General features: G+C 44.7%; 1 protein-coding gene and 1 long non-coding RNA gene across 7 annotated transcripts; one reads left to right on the top strand and one right to left on the bottom strand.

Annotated features, from left to right (window-relative positions):
- Window positions 1-1,842: 1,842 nt before the first annotated feature.
- Window positions 1,843-5,569, bottom strand: LOC140503488 (uncharacterized). Its single transcript, XR_011966805.1, has 3 exons — window positions 4,980-5,569; window positions 4,797-4,887; window positions 1,843-1,926 (listed from the first exon to the last, which is right to left on the bottom strand). It is a non-coding gene; the product is annotated as an uncharacterized lncRNA (long non-coding RNA).
- Window positions 5,570-10,389: 4,820 nt separating this feature from the next.
- Window positions 10,390-14,112, top strand: LOC140503485 (platelet glycoprotein VI-like). Of its 6 annotated transcripts, none has more exons than XM_072607511.1 (7): window positions 10,528-10,713; window positions 11,082-11,117; window positions 11,317-11,604; window positions 12,425-12,598; window positions 12,954-12,998; window positions 13,419-13,475; window positions 13,773-14,112. In XM_072607511.1, the coding sequence occupies exons 1-7, from the start codon at window positions 10,680-10,682 to the stop codon at window positions 13,940-13,942; spliced, it is 804 nt and encodes a 267-aa protein (XP_072463612.1). In that variant the 5' UTR covers window positions 10,528-10,679; the 3' UTR covers window positions 13,943-14,112. The 6 variants fall into 6 exon arrangements, with proteins under 6 accessions (XP_072463614.1, XP_072463612.1, XP_072463609.1 ...); XM_072607508.1 differs by having other exon boundaries at window positions 10,555-10,713; window positions 12,314-12,598; XM_072607513.1 differs by lacking the exon at window positions 13,419-13,475 and having other exon boundaries at window positions 10,390-10,713.
- Window positions 14,113-15,750: the final 1,638 nt, after the last annotated feature.

The following is a 15,750-nucleotide window of genomic DNA, read 5'->3' as shown; positions in this document are numbered from 1 at the left end:
ATGGAGAATGAAAATCAATGAAGATTTCGCTGGATACAATCAGAATGCCTGTCAGGCATTAGATAGAAAAAGCCCTCTCTGCAGAGACATACACTCTGGGCACCACTAGAGGGCTCTCTGCACTGCTCCTCATTCTCAGGGCTGACTAAGGCACACTTTTTGTCTCTCAGTCTTAAGTGGCAGACCCTACTGGCCTAGGATAAGTGGTCATTGGTGATCCATTGCCATCGTCTTTTCTGGAATAATTACTAGTATAATATTCTTGGTACTGCAATTAAGAATTCTAAATGCAGCAAGGCAGTTTAAATTGTCAATCATCCCAAGAGCTCCAGGGATCTGTGCTTGACCCTGGGTTGGGTTTAATATGTTTAATGCTGCTCTGTTTTGCTATCCTGGAGCAAGGGAAGAGAGTGAACCATCCTCTCTCCAGAAGACTTTTGCCTTCAATCCCCATCAGGCCACGTATTAAGATTCAGTACAGAGATTTATTTACTCTGTTCTAAGCTCTGCCAGGTTTCAAGGTCAATGTCCACTCCCTTGTCTGAGGAAAAAGTTAGTTTAGAACCAAGAAGGTCTTGTTCCATTATATGCGGTCCAGTTCTCATGGCCAAATGTAGAGATGGTAATACTCTTGACCGCTTCATCGACCACAAGTGTTTGGCTTCACATTTATGAAACTAAAATCTCTTTCTCTCATCCTATTATTTTATCCTTTTTTAATCTCTGTTTTACAAGCCCTGACCCAGATTTTCATTCTCACAATCCCTTACCTTCACTAAGACAAGGCAATTCTTTTCCATCTCCCTAGTTAATAAATTCATTCTCATACTCACCAAAAATTTTCCAAATTTTTTTAATCTTCTTCATGCCTCCCATGGATCTCCCCCCTTTCCCCCTCTTAGCTGAAAATATTGCTGCATTACTTCACTAAAAAGATTGGGGGCATTCTTAAAGAGCCCTCTCTCTTCCTAATCTCACTTCACTCAGACACTTTCTACCATCTCCTCCTTTATCCCCATCTCCCATGAAGAAGTGGTCTTTCTTTACAAAGCAAATCCCTCTGCCTACACAAATGATCCCACTGAATCTCATCTCCTCCAGTAGATTGCCCCCTCAAGCATCCCCACTCTGTCATTAATCTCCTTATCTTCTGGGGGTTTCTTTGCTGCCTCCAAATGCACCCATTTGCCCTCCATCCCCCAAAACACCTCTCACTTGGTCCATCCATTCCCAATGGCTATCATCCCATATCTCTTCTCCTTTACTAGCTAAACTCCTTAAGCAGGCCATCAAAAAAAAGCCCTCCATTGCCTTTGCTCTAGGTCCCTTCTTAAATCGCCCTCATCTGACTGCTAGCTTTGTCATTTTGCTCAAATTGTCCTCTGACAAGTTATCAGTGATCTCTGACTTGCCAAATCTAAAAATCTTTTCTCAGTACTCTTCTTTCTGGAACCTTCTTCTCTCTAGGTGATGACACAGGCTCCCCTTCTGACAGAGAAAGGATGAACTCAGGATGCAGAAGCAAACATGTATAAATTTTTTTAATCTGACCATTGCAAGAATTTGTTTTGCCTGATTTGTTACAAAGATGTTTCCTCCTCCCATTTGGGAAGGAGAGGGGAAAAGGAGAAAAGAAAATAAATTTTTTCCATCAAAAAATCCCTTAATTTTAAAAAATTCTTGTTGATTGACTCTTTGTTACCTTTAATCTCTTGTTCCACACCCAAGAAACTTTGTTTATTAAAGGAAATTTACTTAAATGAACTGCTTAAGAAAAAAGCATCAGGACCAGATGTATTTACAAGTGAATTCTACCAAAAACTTAAAGACCAACTAATTCCAATATTCAAAAAAATTTATTTGGAATAGTGGGCAAAGAAGGAGTCCTACTCAGCTTCTTTTATGAAACAAATATGGTGCTGATACCTAAACCAGGAAGAATGAAAACAGAAAAAGAAAGTTACAGACCAGTTTCAACAATGAATGCAAAAATGCTAAAGAAAATACTAGATAGGAAATATGTCACAAATATTACACCTTGTGACCAATTGGGATTTATACAAGGAATGTGGGAATGGCTTAACATAAGGAAAACTATTAACACAATTGATTATATCAATAACAAAAGTAACAAAATTCATATTATTATATCAATAGATGCAGAAAAAGCTTTGACCAAATACAACACTCATTCTTATGAAAGAACACTTGAAAGCATAGATATAAATGGATTTTTCCTCAAAATGATAAGAAGTATCTAACCTAAACCCACAAACAAACATTATTTGTAATGGAGGTAAGTTACAAGCCTTCTCAATAAGACCAGGAATAAAACAAGGATGCCTATTATCACCACGGTTATTCAACAGTGTACAAATGCTGTCTCTCTAACACCCTCAAGGTCTCTCTCAAGAACTTTGGATTTGATTGTGCGAAATGGGAGACACTGGCACAGGACTGCTCAGCATGGCATACCCACATCAGAAAGGATGCTGTGCTCTTTGGGCAAAAGAGAATTGAGACAGCACAAAGTAAACCCAGGATGCACAGATTTGGAGTAACCACCCCAAACATTCACATGGACTACCTGTGCCCAAGCTGTGGTAGAGCACTCCAAGCTCCTGTTGGTCTGATCAGTCACAGCTGGACACACTGAAATTTCACTTTACAATGATAATGTCGTTTTGGTCCTCTTCGAAGACAAAGGACAACAACTAACCAACCAGAAATGCTGGCAGTAGCAATATGAGAAGCAAAAGAAAGGGAAGGAGTTAGAATGGGCAGTGAGGAAATAAAACTGTTTCTTTTTGTTGATGATATGATGACACACTTGGAAAGTCCTAGAGATTCAAGTGAAAGGTTAGTGGAAACAATCATTTTGGCAAGGTAGCAAGATATAAAATAAGCCCAAATAAATCCTCAGCATTCCTATATAGCATCAATAAAACCCTGAAAGAAGAGCTAGTAAGAGATGCCTCATTTAAAATAACCATAGACAATACAAGTTATCCGGGAGTATATCTGCCAAGTCAAACCCAGGAACTAGATGAACATAATTATAAAACACTTTTTAAACAAATAAAGTTGGATTCAAATAATTGGAGAAATTTTCATAGCTCATGGGTGAGCTGAGCCAATATAATAAAAATGACAATTCTACCTAAACTAATCTACTTATTCAATGCCATTCCAAATGAATTACCAAAAGTGATTTTGTTGAACTAGAAAAAATAGTGACAAAATTCATTTGTAAGAACAAAAGTTCAAGAATATCAAAGGAATCCATGAAAAGATGTAAAAAAAAATGAGGTTTGATGGTCCCAGAACTTAAACTTTATTATAAGGTAGTAATTATCAAAACTGTCTGGTACTGGCTAAGAAATAGAGGGTAATCAATGGAACAGAATGAACATACAAAATATGTAGTAAATGATTATAGTAACCTTGTGTTTGCCAAATGTAAAGATTTACGCTTCTGGGATAAGAATTCAGTATTTGGTAAAAAAAAAAAAAATTGTTGGAAAAACTGGAAAGCAGTCTGGCAGAAACTGGGTATAGACCAATCTCTTATACCATTTGCCAAAATAAGGTCAAAATGGATACATGACCTAGATATAAAGGGAGATATTATAAGAAAATTAGGAGAACTTGGAATATATTACCTATAGACTTGTGAATAGGAGAACAATTTATGAATAAATAAGAGATAGAGAGAATTGTAGGACATAAAATGGACAATTTTTTATTACACTAAATTAAAGAGTTTGCATAAATAAAAGCATTGTAGCCAAAATTAGAAGGAAAGCAGAAAATTGGGGGGAGGGGAATTTTTGTAGACAGTTTCTCAGATAAAGATTTCATATGTTAAATATATAAAGAACTTTGTCAAATTTATAAGACTATGAGTCATTCCCAACTGGCCCCCTCACCCCACAGTTTGCTGTGATGGGCCAGTAGTCTAAGAAATGGTAAACAAAGGCGTAGCTGAAGGTTGAACCTTTTTATTTTCCCTTCTCACACCGACTAGAGTCTCAGAGTCACAAGATATCAAGAGCCATGGAAAACAAAGGGGCCAGATGAGTCAAACTAGGTGAGGGATCTTCCATCTCCTGATCACTGTGGCTGGCTGGAAGCCCTAGGAGGGGCAGGAGGTTGCCTGGAGAAGCGGAAGAGGGAAGATAGATTATCCTCCTGACTGCAATAGGGACAATAAAGCCAGAGAAGGCAGAGAATAGCCACTAAATGATCCTACAGGGGCCTTAAAATGTGGGCTGACTCAGTTCTAGATGCACCTTTTTCTTCCTCTCCCACTTAAGCCCCATGGGTGTGACAGAGGAGAAGGAGCTGGGAGGAAGAAGAAATGAGGGATCCCCAAGAGCCTGGAAACCTGGTGGACTCTGGCTGCTGGGCAGCCTCACCAAGGTGGACATGCTGCTGGGATCTATCAAGCACACACCCATGACCTTAACATATTTGCAAAGCACTTACATAGTGCCCGGCACATAGTAAGTGTTTAATCAATGCTTGTTTCTTTCTCCTTTTCTTCCCTCTTTTATGCTTTTTGTCATTTTCTCTCCCTCTCTCTCTCTCCCTTTCTCTCTCTTTCTCTCTCTTTCTTTCTATCTCTTTTTGTCCCTCTCTCTCTCTCTCTCTCTCTCTCTCTCTCTCTCTCTCTCTCTCTCTCTCTCTCTGTCACACACACACACACACACACACACACGCACACACACACATATACACATACATCCCTCCACCCATTTCAGGCATCAAGGCAATAAATTAGGATCTGTTCTCACCATATCACCAAGGGTGACAGAGTGGGCCTTCTCCAAACAGTTTGGTCAGTGAGTTCCCCATGAATTGTTCATAAGAACAAAACCTCCACATCTGAAATAGTTGTAGAACAAAATGCATTGTTATTTGGTAGAGAGAACGAGAGGCAGAAGGATGGCTCCCTGCATGGGGCTTTGTGAGCTTACCTGATCTAGAGATCAGCCAAGGGCATAAGACATTTGCCTGCTTGGCCTCATGTAGGCAGCAGGTAGACTCAGGAGAAGGGCAGTTGGAGATATATAAGTAAGCATTCCTTACAACCATCTGGCTTCTCTAGAGGGTCTCTGGAAGCAGCCTGACCTCTCCAGCAAGGAGGTTTTGGGAACTAGACTATTTTCTAACCACACAAAGCTAGATTCAGGCAATATTAATAAATGAGAAATAATTCCCAGCATCCACATCAGTCTCTTGAGGCAACTGCCCAGTTCTCTCCATGGAATAGTTTCAGTTCACATCTTTGGCATTTGATTGTTTGGAGCTCTTTTCTTTGTGCCAGGCTGACTTCTGTAGAGCATTTGGCCAGAAGCCACGGTAGCCTCCCTAGCTTTGCTCCAAAACTTTGAAAGCTCTCTCCAAAGCTCAGATCCATGCAGGTCACTAAGGGAGGAGGCGTCAGAAGTAAATTCTAACCCAGGGTCTCTGAGGTGCAATTCAGTGAGCTTTCTACAAGGCCATGACTGCTTCTGATCATTCCCTTCAAGGACCAGGATTGTCCTGGGTAAGAAAGCAAGTCTGTTCTGCTCTGTCCTGGGAGGAAGCCCCTTTGGCAGAGTTGGACCGTGAAGAGAGAGTGGCCAGGAGAAAGTTTTCAGCTCCGTGAGAAAGAGAATTTTCCAACAATAAGGCAAAAGGGGGAGGGGATGGAGCAGGGAGGTCTCTTTGGCAGGGACAGCTCATTTCTTGGGAATGGGAGGGGCTTCTTCCCTCTTCATGAGTCCCAATTAGGATGGGCTCCTTTGAGCATTGTCAGGAATTGCATGGCTGCCTGATCGTTCTCAGCTTCAAGTCCTAAGAATGGCAGTTGTTTAAGTCTGGAAAGGACATTGAACATTCGGTGGCTGTTATCTCAGCAATTGACGGATAAACATTCATACAATGCTCTCCATCAGACACTGAAAATTCAGAGGCAAAGAATGAAACCTCTCCTCACAAGGGGCTTGTAATGGGAAAGATCACTTGAACATATATTAAGTACGTAAGATGGTTAAAAATCAACTTGTAAAGAAATGGAGTATCACAGATAAACTACAGAGGAGAAACAAACTGTTCTGAGGACCAGAGAGAGGACTCCCCCTCAGATAGATGTTCTGAGGGGGTCTGACTGAAGGCAGATCAATAACTGTTTAAAATGACCATCCTGCATCATGGTCTATCAGCTCATCTACATAGGACTGTTTAAGGGTTCTGAAGGACACGATGAATTATTAATCAAGTAAGTGTCTGAGAGCTATGAGATCATTCTAAAAGGATTGCTAGGGCCATACCTACTCCCAAAGTGTTGCTATTTATTTCCCATTATAATATGGGGAGAGTTCTCTGCTTATGAGGAAGCCCTGACTGGAGGTTTTAGAAACCAAAGAAGGGAACAGGAGTAGGAGCAGAGAAAAGCAAAGAAGCACCTGAATGGAGAGGGAAAGCACTGCAGACAGTGAGAGGACCACATGTAGACAGAAGACAGACAGACTGGCACAGAAAACCTACATCTGGGTGCTAGGAACTCAGTGAGGGGCATCACTCTGCTGGGAGTCATTAAGATGACTGGAAAAAAGTAAGTTTGCCATCTATGTCTATAGCTGGAGAGAGAGGGAAACTGCTGTGTGTGTGTGTGTGTGTGTGTGTGTGTGTGTGTGCACGTCTGTGTGTGTCTGTCAGAGAGACAGAGACAGAGAGAGAGATGGAGGGAAAGGCAGAGACAGAGAGAGAGAGAGAGAAAGAGAGAGAGAGAGAGAGAGAGAGAGAGAGAGAGAGAGAGAGAGATTTTGCATCTTCTTTGCTGAGAGCTGATTGGACAAAACAGGATCTTTTTTTTTTTTTTTTTGAGGGCAAATAATTTTTTTTAATTTAATTTATTTGTTTGCAGCTTTCAATGATCACTTCCATAAGTCTTAAATTTTCTCCCCCTCCTTCTCCTTTCTCTTCCTCTCCCCTCCCTCCCCAGGTGGCAAGCAATCTTATTTGCATGCTACACATGCATCCTTACTAAACATATTTTCACATTAGTAATGTTGCATAGAAGAATTAAAATGAATGGAAGAAACAGTGAGAAAAAAGCAAAATAAAACATAACACAAGAGAAAGAGTCTGCTTCACTCTGTGTTCTGAGTCCATAGTTCTTTCTCTGGATATGGATGGCATTTTGCCTCAAGAGTCCTTTGGGAATATTTGAGGTTGTTGCATTGCTGTGAAGGGATGTCTATCAGAAACAGTCCGTTCGCACTGCGGCTATTAAGGTGTATAATATTCTCCTGGGTCTGGTCATTTCACTCAGCATCAGTTCATATAAGTCTTCTCAGGTTTTTCTGGAGTCTTCCTGTTCATCATTTCTTCTAGCACAATAGTATTCCATTACATTCATATACCATGACTTGTTCAGCCATTCCTCAGTTGATGGGTATCCCCTTGATTTTCAGTTCTTGGTCATCACAAAAAGAAGTGTTATAAATATTTTTGTACATTTGGGACCTTTTCCCATTTTTATGATCTCTTTGGGATACAGTTCCAGAAGTGGTACTTCTGGGTAAAAGAGTGTGCACATTCTTGTAGCCCTTTGGGAATAGTTCCATATTGCTCTCCAGAGTGATTGGATCAGCTCACAGCTCCCCCAATAATGAATTAGTGTTCCAACTCTCCGACATCTTCTCCAACATTTATCATCTTCCTGTTTTGTCATGTTAGCCAAACTGATAGGGTGACATGGTACCTCAGAGTTGTTTTGATTGGCATCTCTCTAATCAATAGAGATTCAGAACATTTTTTCATATGACTATAGATAGCCTTAATTTCTTTCTCTGAAAATTCCCTGTTCATATCCTTTGGCAATTTATCAATGGGGGTAATGACTTGCATTCTTGTAAATTTGACTCAGTTCTCTATATATTTTAGAAATGAGACCTTTACCATAGATACCTGTTGCAAAAATTCTTTCCCAGTTTTCTGCTTCCCTCCTAATCTTGGTTGCATTGGGTTTGTGTAAAAACTTTTCAATTTAATGTAATCAAAATTATTCATTTTGCACTTCATAATGTTCTCTATCCCTTGTTGGGTCATAAATTTCTCCATTCTCCATAAATCAGACAAATACACTATCCCTTGCTCCCCTAATTTGTTTATAGAATCAGCCTTTATACCTAGATCTCTTATTCATTTGGACTTCATTCTTGTGTATGGTGTCAGGCATTGGTCTATGACTAATATTGGTCTATACTACACTATTATCCAGTTTTCCCACCAGTTTTTGTCAAACAGTGAGTTCTTATCCCAGAAGCTGGGGTCCTTGGGTTTATCAAACAGTAGAATGCTATATTCATTGACTACTGTGTCTTGAGTACCTAATCTATTCCACTGGTCTACCCCTCTAAAACAGGATCTTCTGCTGGTGGAAGAATTAGCTAAGAAAAGTCTGCAGGACCTTATCACAATTCATGAATTTGGAGAGAGAAACTCCACAGAGACCCAGAGCAAATCAGAGAGAGCTTAGCTGTTCTCTGCTTTAAGGGAACTGTTTGTCATTGAAAGAGCTAAATGGTATCAATGGGCTAAAAAAGTTTTTCACTGCTTTAGCCCTGAGAATAACGTGAAGCAGCTTTACCCAGTAAGAGAACTCTGGCAACCAAAAAGAGAACAGACTTTTTTCCACGGTGTTTTGCCTAGTAGATGATGTATGAGCAGAATGCTCCTTAAAGAGATCAAAAACAAGGCCTGGAGCCTAGAGTTCTGAATTGCCCTGGGTGCATAGACTTCCCCACTCAAGTGCCTCACTCTTAGGTTTCTGAATGTGACTGTTCTCCCCCAAAGATACTGTGCATTATCTGAAAAGTATGACAAAGGTTTATAGGTGGACCGTTACAATGAAAACATTCCTGCTTCTGCTGGCTGTTGATATTAATACATTAATTTACATCAGTACAAAGAAACATTTCCTGTTTAAGAGTCAGTGGTGTTATTTGTCTGGTTTTGTGTAAATGGGATGCATATAAGGGAGGGCTCAAGGCAAGAAGGGAAACCAGCAGCACCACCCATCCCAGGATTCCCCTTAGGAAACCATAAAAGTTTGAGGCCATGGTGATCCCTTTCTGGGAAAATCTCCAATCTCACTCAGTGGGGGTGAGCCATTAGGTGGGAGAGGAGTGTCACATGATTCAACACGCCTAGACTATAATTATATAGGCCCAGGTGTGGCCCAATGCCAAGCATAAGCCTGCTTGGGATAAGAGGCAGATAAGGCAGGGTGCTGATGATTGGATTGACTCAAGTTGGTACCTGTCTCAAGATCCAGCATGGTGGGTTTGTGCAGATGTTTGAGAACTGGGTTGAGGCCAATTCTGGAGTTGGTGGGGGTATGGGAGGTCTGTCAAAGGAGGGGAAAAGGGGTAGAGAGGTGCAATGCAGACAAGACTACAGCCAGTGGGGATTAAAAATGAATGAAGAACCAGTAGCAGTCTCCTTGAGACCAGGCCTAGGGCAGAAGGTGGGGCATCTCTACCCACTCCTGAGGGGTCGCTGCTCCCCATTCCCCTCCATAGTAAGCATATACTGAGTTTTGTTTGTCTAATAGAGCAAAGCTTTACCTAAGAGTTGGAACAGCCAGGATTGGGGCAGATGGGGTACCAAAAGCTGGCTTGGCCTCTGTAAGGAAGCAGCTACGTGGTTTGCCTTTTATTCACTGTATGAGGCAACTTAAGTCACTCTCCTTCCTCTCTGGGCTTCAGTTTCCTTCTGTGTAAAATGCAGTGATCCCTAAGATATCTTCTAGTTCCAGTTCCCACCTCCCTGAACAGGAGTTCTTGGCCCCCTCCCTAGTGTTTCACATTAGACTAATGTTGGTCCAACAGAGCCATGAGCTCTGCCCCTGACTCTGATGACTCAGATTTGCTGGGCCTCAGTTGCACCGTCTGTCAAGCAACAGAGCTAAACAATCATTTCTCAGCTTCTTTTCAGGCAGGACCATCTTTGGGTAAGTTTCGCTGGTCTATGGAGACATGAATCAGAGGGCAGCAGGGGCCAGAGATGTGAAGGGGGGAGAACAAGTCATGGAGGAGGGGTAGGAAGAGACTAAAAGAAAAAGGAGAGAAGGGAGGGGAGGGGAAGAGGAGGATGGAGCTGAAGGGAGGGGAGGTCAAAGGAGAGGAGGGAGGGGAAGAGGAGGGCAGGCCCACTTAGAAGTTGGGAGGGGGGGGTAAGGATCCCAAGAAAAGGGAGAAATGAATCAAGCAAAGAAGCAAAGAGAAGCATAGACTTCCAGATCCACAAGGGACCTCACACATTTAGTGCAGAGCAGCAAACTGAGGCCGGGGCAAAGAAGATTTTGCCAGACTCCTCAGACTCCCTGCTCTCTAGCCTAGGTCCAGGCTAAGCAGACTGCACGGAGGCTGTACATGGGAAGGGAAAGGCTCGAAGAGACCCTCCCACCTCCTTGGGTAGAGTCACCACATCCGAGGAGGAAGCCAATGGTCATCCCAGCAGGAAGTGGGAGAATGCTGAGCAGGGAGATAAATGCTCCCCCTCCAAAAGCAGACCAAATGACTAGGATCTCCCTCACCTGGGGCCCCATTATGCTGTCTCTTTAGGGGTGAGGATACAAGGATTCCCTCTGTCCTCTTACCTCCCTGGAGACCCTGGCCAGAACCATGGGTTCCTCTCTCCCCATCCTACTTTCCTTTGGTGAGTCTCAAGAGAGTGGGAGAGGGTTCTGATGGAGAAAGGGAGATCCCGAGGGATCAGGCTGAGTGGGGAGGGAGCTGGGAGATCCCAAGGGGGCAGACTGAGTGGGGAGGGACCTAGGAGATCCCGAGGGGGCAGGCTGAGTGGGGAAGAGAACTGCCCAGAACAGCTCGGCCACTATGAGCAAGTCACTCTCCTGTTCTAAACATCAGTTTCCCTCTCTGTGAAATTAGAGGTCAGACTCCATGATCTTAAGGTCCCTTCCAGTAAATATTTCCTGACTCTTAGAGGCCCAATAGTCAAAACCCAGGGAAACACCTCTCCCATTTCCAGGAGGGGAATCTGTCTCATCAGATTCTCTCCCATAGGGCTGTTTCTGAGCCTGGGGATCACAGCACGTATAGGTGAGTCCCCCCCAGCCCCTCTCCCTGATCAGCACAGTTGGATGTTCCACTCAACATGCCAGCCCCCTACCCTACCCCAGCAGGGGGGGAGGCCAGGGCTCTGGACTGGACTGAGCTGAGCCAGTAAGGAAGGCTTAGATGGGGTGGGGAGGAGTAGAGTGAGTGACAGCCCTGGGGCTCTGGACTCATTCTCTTCCAGTCGCACTCTCCAAACCGATCCTCTGGGCAAAACCTCATTCCATGGTTTCCTGGGGTGCGGATGTGGTCCTGTGGTGCCAAGGTCTCCCTGGAGTTGACATGTACCGCCTGGAGCGACTGGACTCCCCTGGGGACTACCAGGACCAGCCTGGCCTTCCAGGGCCAGAAGCCCGGGCACGGTTTCCCCTGGGCAGTGCCTTGGCCAACATTGCAGGCAGGTACAGATGCTCCTACAGGAATGGGAGCTACTGGTCACAGCCCAGCAACCAGTTGGAGCTTGTGGTGACAGGTGAGGGGGAAATCCTGCTGAGACCACCAGGCCCTGAAGCTGGGAGCTGGGGTGGGAAGAAGAGAGCCCTGGGGCAGAGGTGGGGGGAGGTTATCTTCCAGGCAGGGGAAGAGGAAGAAGACTGAGCCTGGGGGCACACACACACACACACACACACACACACACACACACACACACACACATACACACTCACCTACACTCTCACACAAACACACCCTCACACACATACACATACACCCTCACATACATACACACACACATTCTCAGTCACACACATACTCTCACACACACGTTCATGAAAACACACTCATATATACATACCTGCTCAGTCACACACATATACACTCACACACATACATACACACATGCTCACATACTCATACCCACATACTCTCACATTCAGTCACACACATACTCTCACATACACATGCTCCTACATATACATACATACATGCTCAATCATACACATGCACGCTCACATACATACTCACACATGCTCACACACACATATACTCTCACACAGTCACACACACACTCTTACAGTCACACACATACACACACGATCATACACACACATATACTTATACACATGCTCACAAACACACGCACTCATACACACTGACACACACTCTTGTAGACACCTGTACACACAGGCACAGCTCACCAGGAGAAGGAGGTCTCCTATGACCTTCTGTCTCCTCCTTCCCAGGCTTGTATGACAAACCTTCCTTCTCCATCGTGCCTGGCACTGAGGTATCTTCTGGGGAGAGTGTGACATTCTCCTGCAGCTCCGAATTCGGCTTTAATATGTTTACTATAGCCAAGGAGGGAAGAGCAGGCATCTGGAAGACCCAGGAAGGGGCATCTCCTGTCCATTTTCGCATCCCTGCCGTGACCACCAGCCACAAAGGCACCTACCAATGCTATGGCTTTGACAGTCACTTCCCCTACCTGTGGACGGCCCCCAGTGACCCCCTGGAACTCAGGGTCAAAGGTAAAGGATTCCCAGTCCAGCAGTCCTCAAGGCCCCACCCCAGCAGAGGTCAGAGAGCTCATTGAGGGGTCCCAGAGTCTGACAATGGGTAGAGTGCTTCTTACTGGAACACTCAAATGAGTTGAGTCAGACTGAGCTGAGCTGGGAGCAGGGAGAGACTTGGGATGATCTCAAGGCAGTGTGGTGGAGTGGCTTTGGAACCAAACTTGGATCCGAATTTGGCTCTGTCACTTGGGATTCGGTGGCATGCCCCTTAACTGTAAGATGGGGGTGTGCTAACTTCCACTCACCTCTGCTCTCTGAGGTCCAGATGAGACAGAGAAGAGAGATATCTTTTCCTTTTCCCTATTCCTAGGAAACCCTCAAACCCTCTCCCCAAGTGAGTCAAATACTCCAGCAGGTAAGTAAGGGGACCTCCAAGTTCCAGGTCAAAGGCTCCCAAAGGTGGCACCTGTGCCCCCCTAACTCTCACTGGTCAGCTGCCCTCATGGAGGTGGGGGGGGACTCAGGGTCAGGATTCTCCCCAGGGAGATGAAAAGAACTGGAGAAGAGTCTGGGTGGCCCATGAGAGAAGCATCTGGATGAACGACTCTGTGCTCAGGATACTCGGCAGTACAGCCTTCCTTGCTTCTTTTCTCATCTGTATAAATCAGGAGATTCGACTCAGTGATCTGTATGAGCCCATGCAAACTGAACTTCTGGGTTCCCTCTGATAATGACAAACAGAAGAAAGGATGCTCAGGCTGTGGGTGGAGGAGGTCTCAGGATAGACACAGGGAGGTTGGCGAGCCCCTAACCCTCTCCCTTCTCTCTTCCCCAGTCCCAGGAGCTCCCACATCCCCCCACATTTCCCCAGAGAAGGTGGACATCCCAATAGGTGAGCCAACCAGACCTCTCAAATCTAGGGGGAGGAGACCTCTGTATTTCCCTATCCTTGCCTCCCTTCTGACTCAGGGACTCCATGACCAGAAAACTGGGAGGAGCATCTTAGGAACTGAGAGTCTGGCTTCCAGGAGAGAAGCTCCCTTAAACAAGTTGCCTCAATGTGCCTGGAGCCTCAGCTAGCTTATTGAGGTCAAGGGGGACCCCTAAGCCAGAGATCGCATGCAAGGATAGAGCCTAAGTTCCGAGCTATGCCTTAGAGACTCAGCCAATAACAGCCTTATCCCCACAGGTCCCACCTCACAGGATTATACTGTGTCCAACCTCATCCGACTGATCCTGGCTGGATTGGTAGTGGTTTCCCTGGGGGGACTTCTGGCTGAAGCCTGGCAAGCCTGGAGGGTGAAATTCCACACACTTTCAGGGCCCCCTTTCCAGGCCCAGGGCCCAACAGCTCCATAATGATCCTGGTCCCACACCATTGGTCCGCAGAGACTGGTCTGGGGGTGGGAGGTGGGGGTAGAATATTTCAGGAAGTCCTATGTGGTCGCCTAAAAGCATGAGGCATAGGAAGAGGGAATGTCTATGAGATCTGCCTGTGGTTTCAGCTTCATAAAGTACAGAGAAATGGTGGTAGGCCCCTGTGTCTGTCTGTCCATCCATCCATCCATCCATCCATCCATCCATCCATCCATCCATCCATCCTTCCATCCACCCATCCATCCATCCATGCATCCATATCTGATTCTGAGACCTCCTCAAGGACTAGGGGCTGATAACAGCTGTTGACCTGAAAACTTTGTTAGAGAAAAGGCAACAGGCTAAATGCATACATTTTATGATTTAATTAATTAATTGATCAATTCCCTATTAAAGAAAACGGTAACATAATGCATTATGGAGCCAGAAATGTTCTGGCTACCCAGTGCAGAAATCTTCTGGCTTATATACATTTTGCCGTGAGAAAGAAACTCTCCTAATTAAGCAAACCATAAATTCAGTAAGACTGGACAATTAACAAAGCAATGTTGGTCAGGCCTTGGGATTTCAGGCTGGGTAAGCATATGTCTCGGTGATAAGGAAAGAAACCCCACCACTAGTAAGTGGCAGGCTTCCTCCCCTAAACAGATAATTGACATAGGAAAGGGTAAACAATGTTCAATAGAAATTATGACCTAAGATGTCTATATTTTCTTTACCATTAATATGCCATAACATAGTATGTGTCTACAGATAATAAGATTCAAAGGAAAGTCTCATTATTCAAGATATAGTGTCTTAGGTTAAAGGTCTCCTTAAGGAGTGTAGAGTCGGCCTTGGCTGGCTTTTGCTGACATAGGAAAGGCATTCTCTGAGTTTACTTCAGAGAGAACAAAGAGATTATTCCAAAATTTTATATTAAACATCACAGCTTATCAACTCCAAACAGAATCACACAGTTATTCCTGAAGGGAGGCTCCACCTAACATTCCAATAGAACTGCCAAGTCCATGTTAATTGGGTGCTTGGAAGCCAACGCACACCTATCCTCTAGAGAGGGGGACACTGAAGGTTATAGAGCAAATAGAAGACAAAGCTAGAGCTGGAATCCAGTCTCCTCTGAACCTTCCGCTGGGCCCTCGATCACCTCCTTGCATTAGGGATCTCTTCTGGAACTCCTCCCAATTCCACTAATGTGACCCAACTCTCCACTTCCAAGTTTTTGAGGAGGCAAGAGCTTCACTCGACATCCCACCAGAGGCAATTCTGCATCATTTCCCCATCCTTTAGCCCTCCCAGACCTGACCCTGAATCTAGCTCCCTAGCCCCAAGGACCAAGGGTCTCTTCCTCCCTTCTTTCCTCCCCTTCCCCCAGTCACACACTCAAGAGGAGAACTAAACTGACAACAGTAGCTCCCATCCATCTCCATTAACTTTAAGATTGAAATGACAGACATTCTGCCTAGGCAGGAGGAAGAGGGGGCTCATCCCTGTCTTACAAATGAGGAAACTGAAAAGAGAAGGTTATATCCACAGGGACAAGCTGAAAAAAATCAGCCTAGTAGACACCAAGGACCCTGGGGTGCCCGGACCTTTCTTTCCTGTTGCTTTTGTATCCCCAGCACCAAGCCTAGCTCAGAAGAGATGCTTCATAAATGCTCATTCCAGGTCACTGGGTTCCCATTGGTCCATAGTGCAAGATGTAGGCCCAACATGGAGGGCGGAGGAGCCACACTCTGGGCGCCAGATGTGTGCTCAGTCACTCTGTGAGCCACGTAGGAGATGCTATC

Source organism: Notamacropus eugenii, chromosome 5 (genome assembly GCF_028372415.1).
Source record: "Notamacropus eugenii isolate mMacEug1 chromosome 5, mMacEug1.pri_v2, whole genome shotgun sequence".
Taxonomy (NCBI): Eukaryota; Metazoa; Chordata; class Mammalia; order Diprotodontia; family Macropodidae; genus Notamacropus; species Notamacropus eugenii.
Note: the sequence above shows the minus strand (reverse complement) of the source record. Positions and strands in the feature narration are given on the sequence as shown.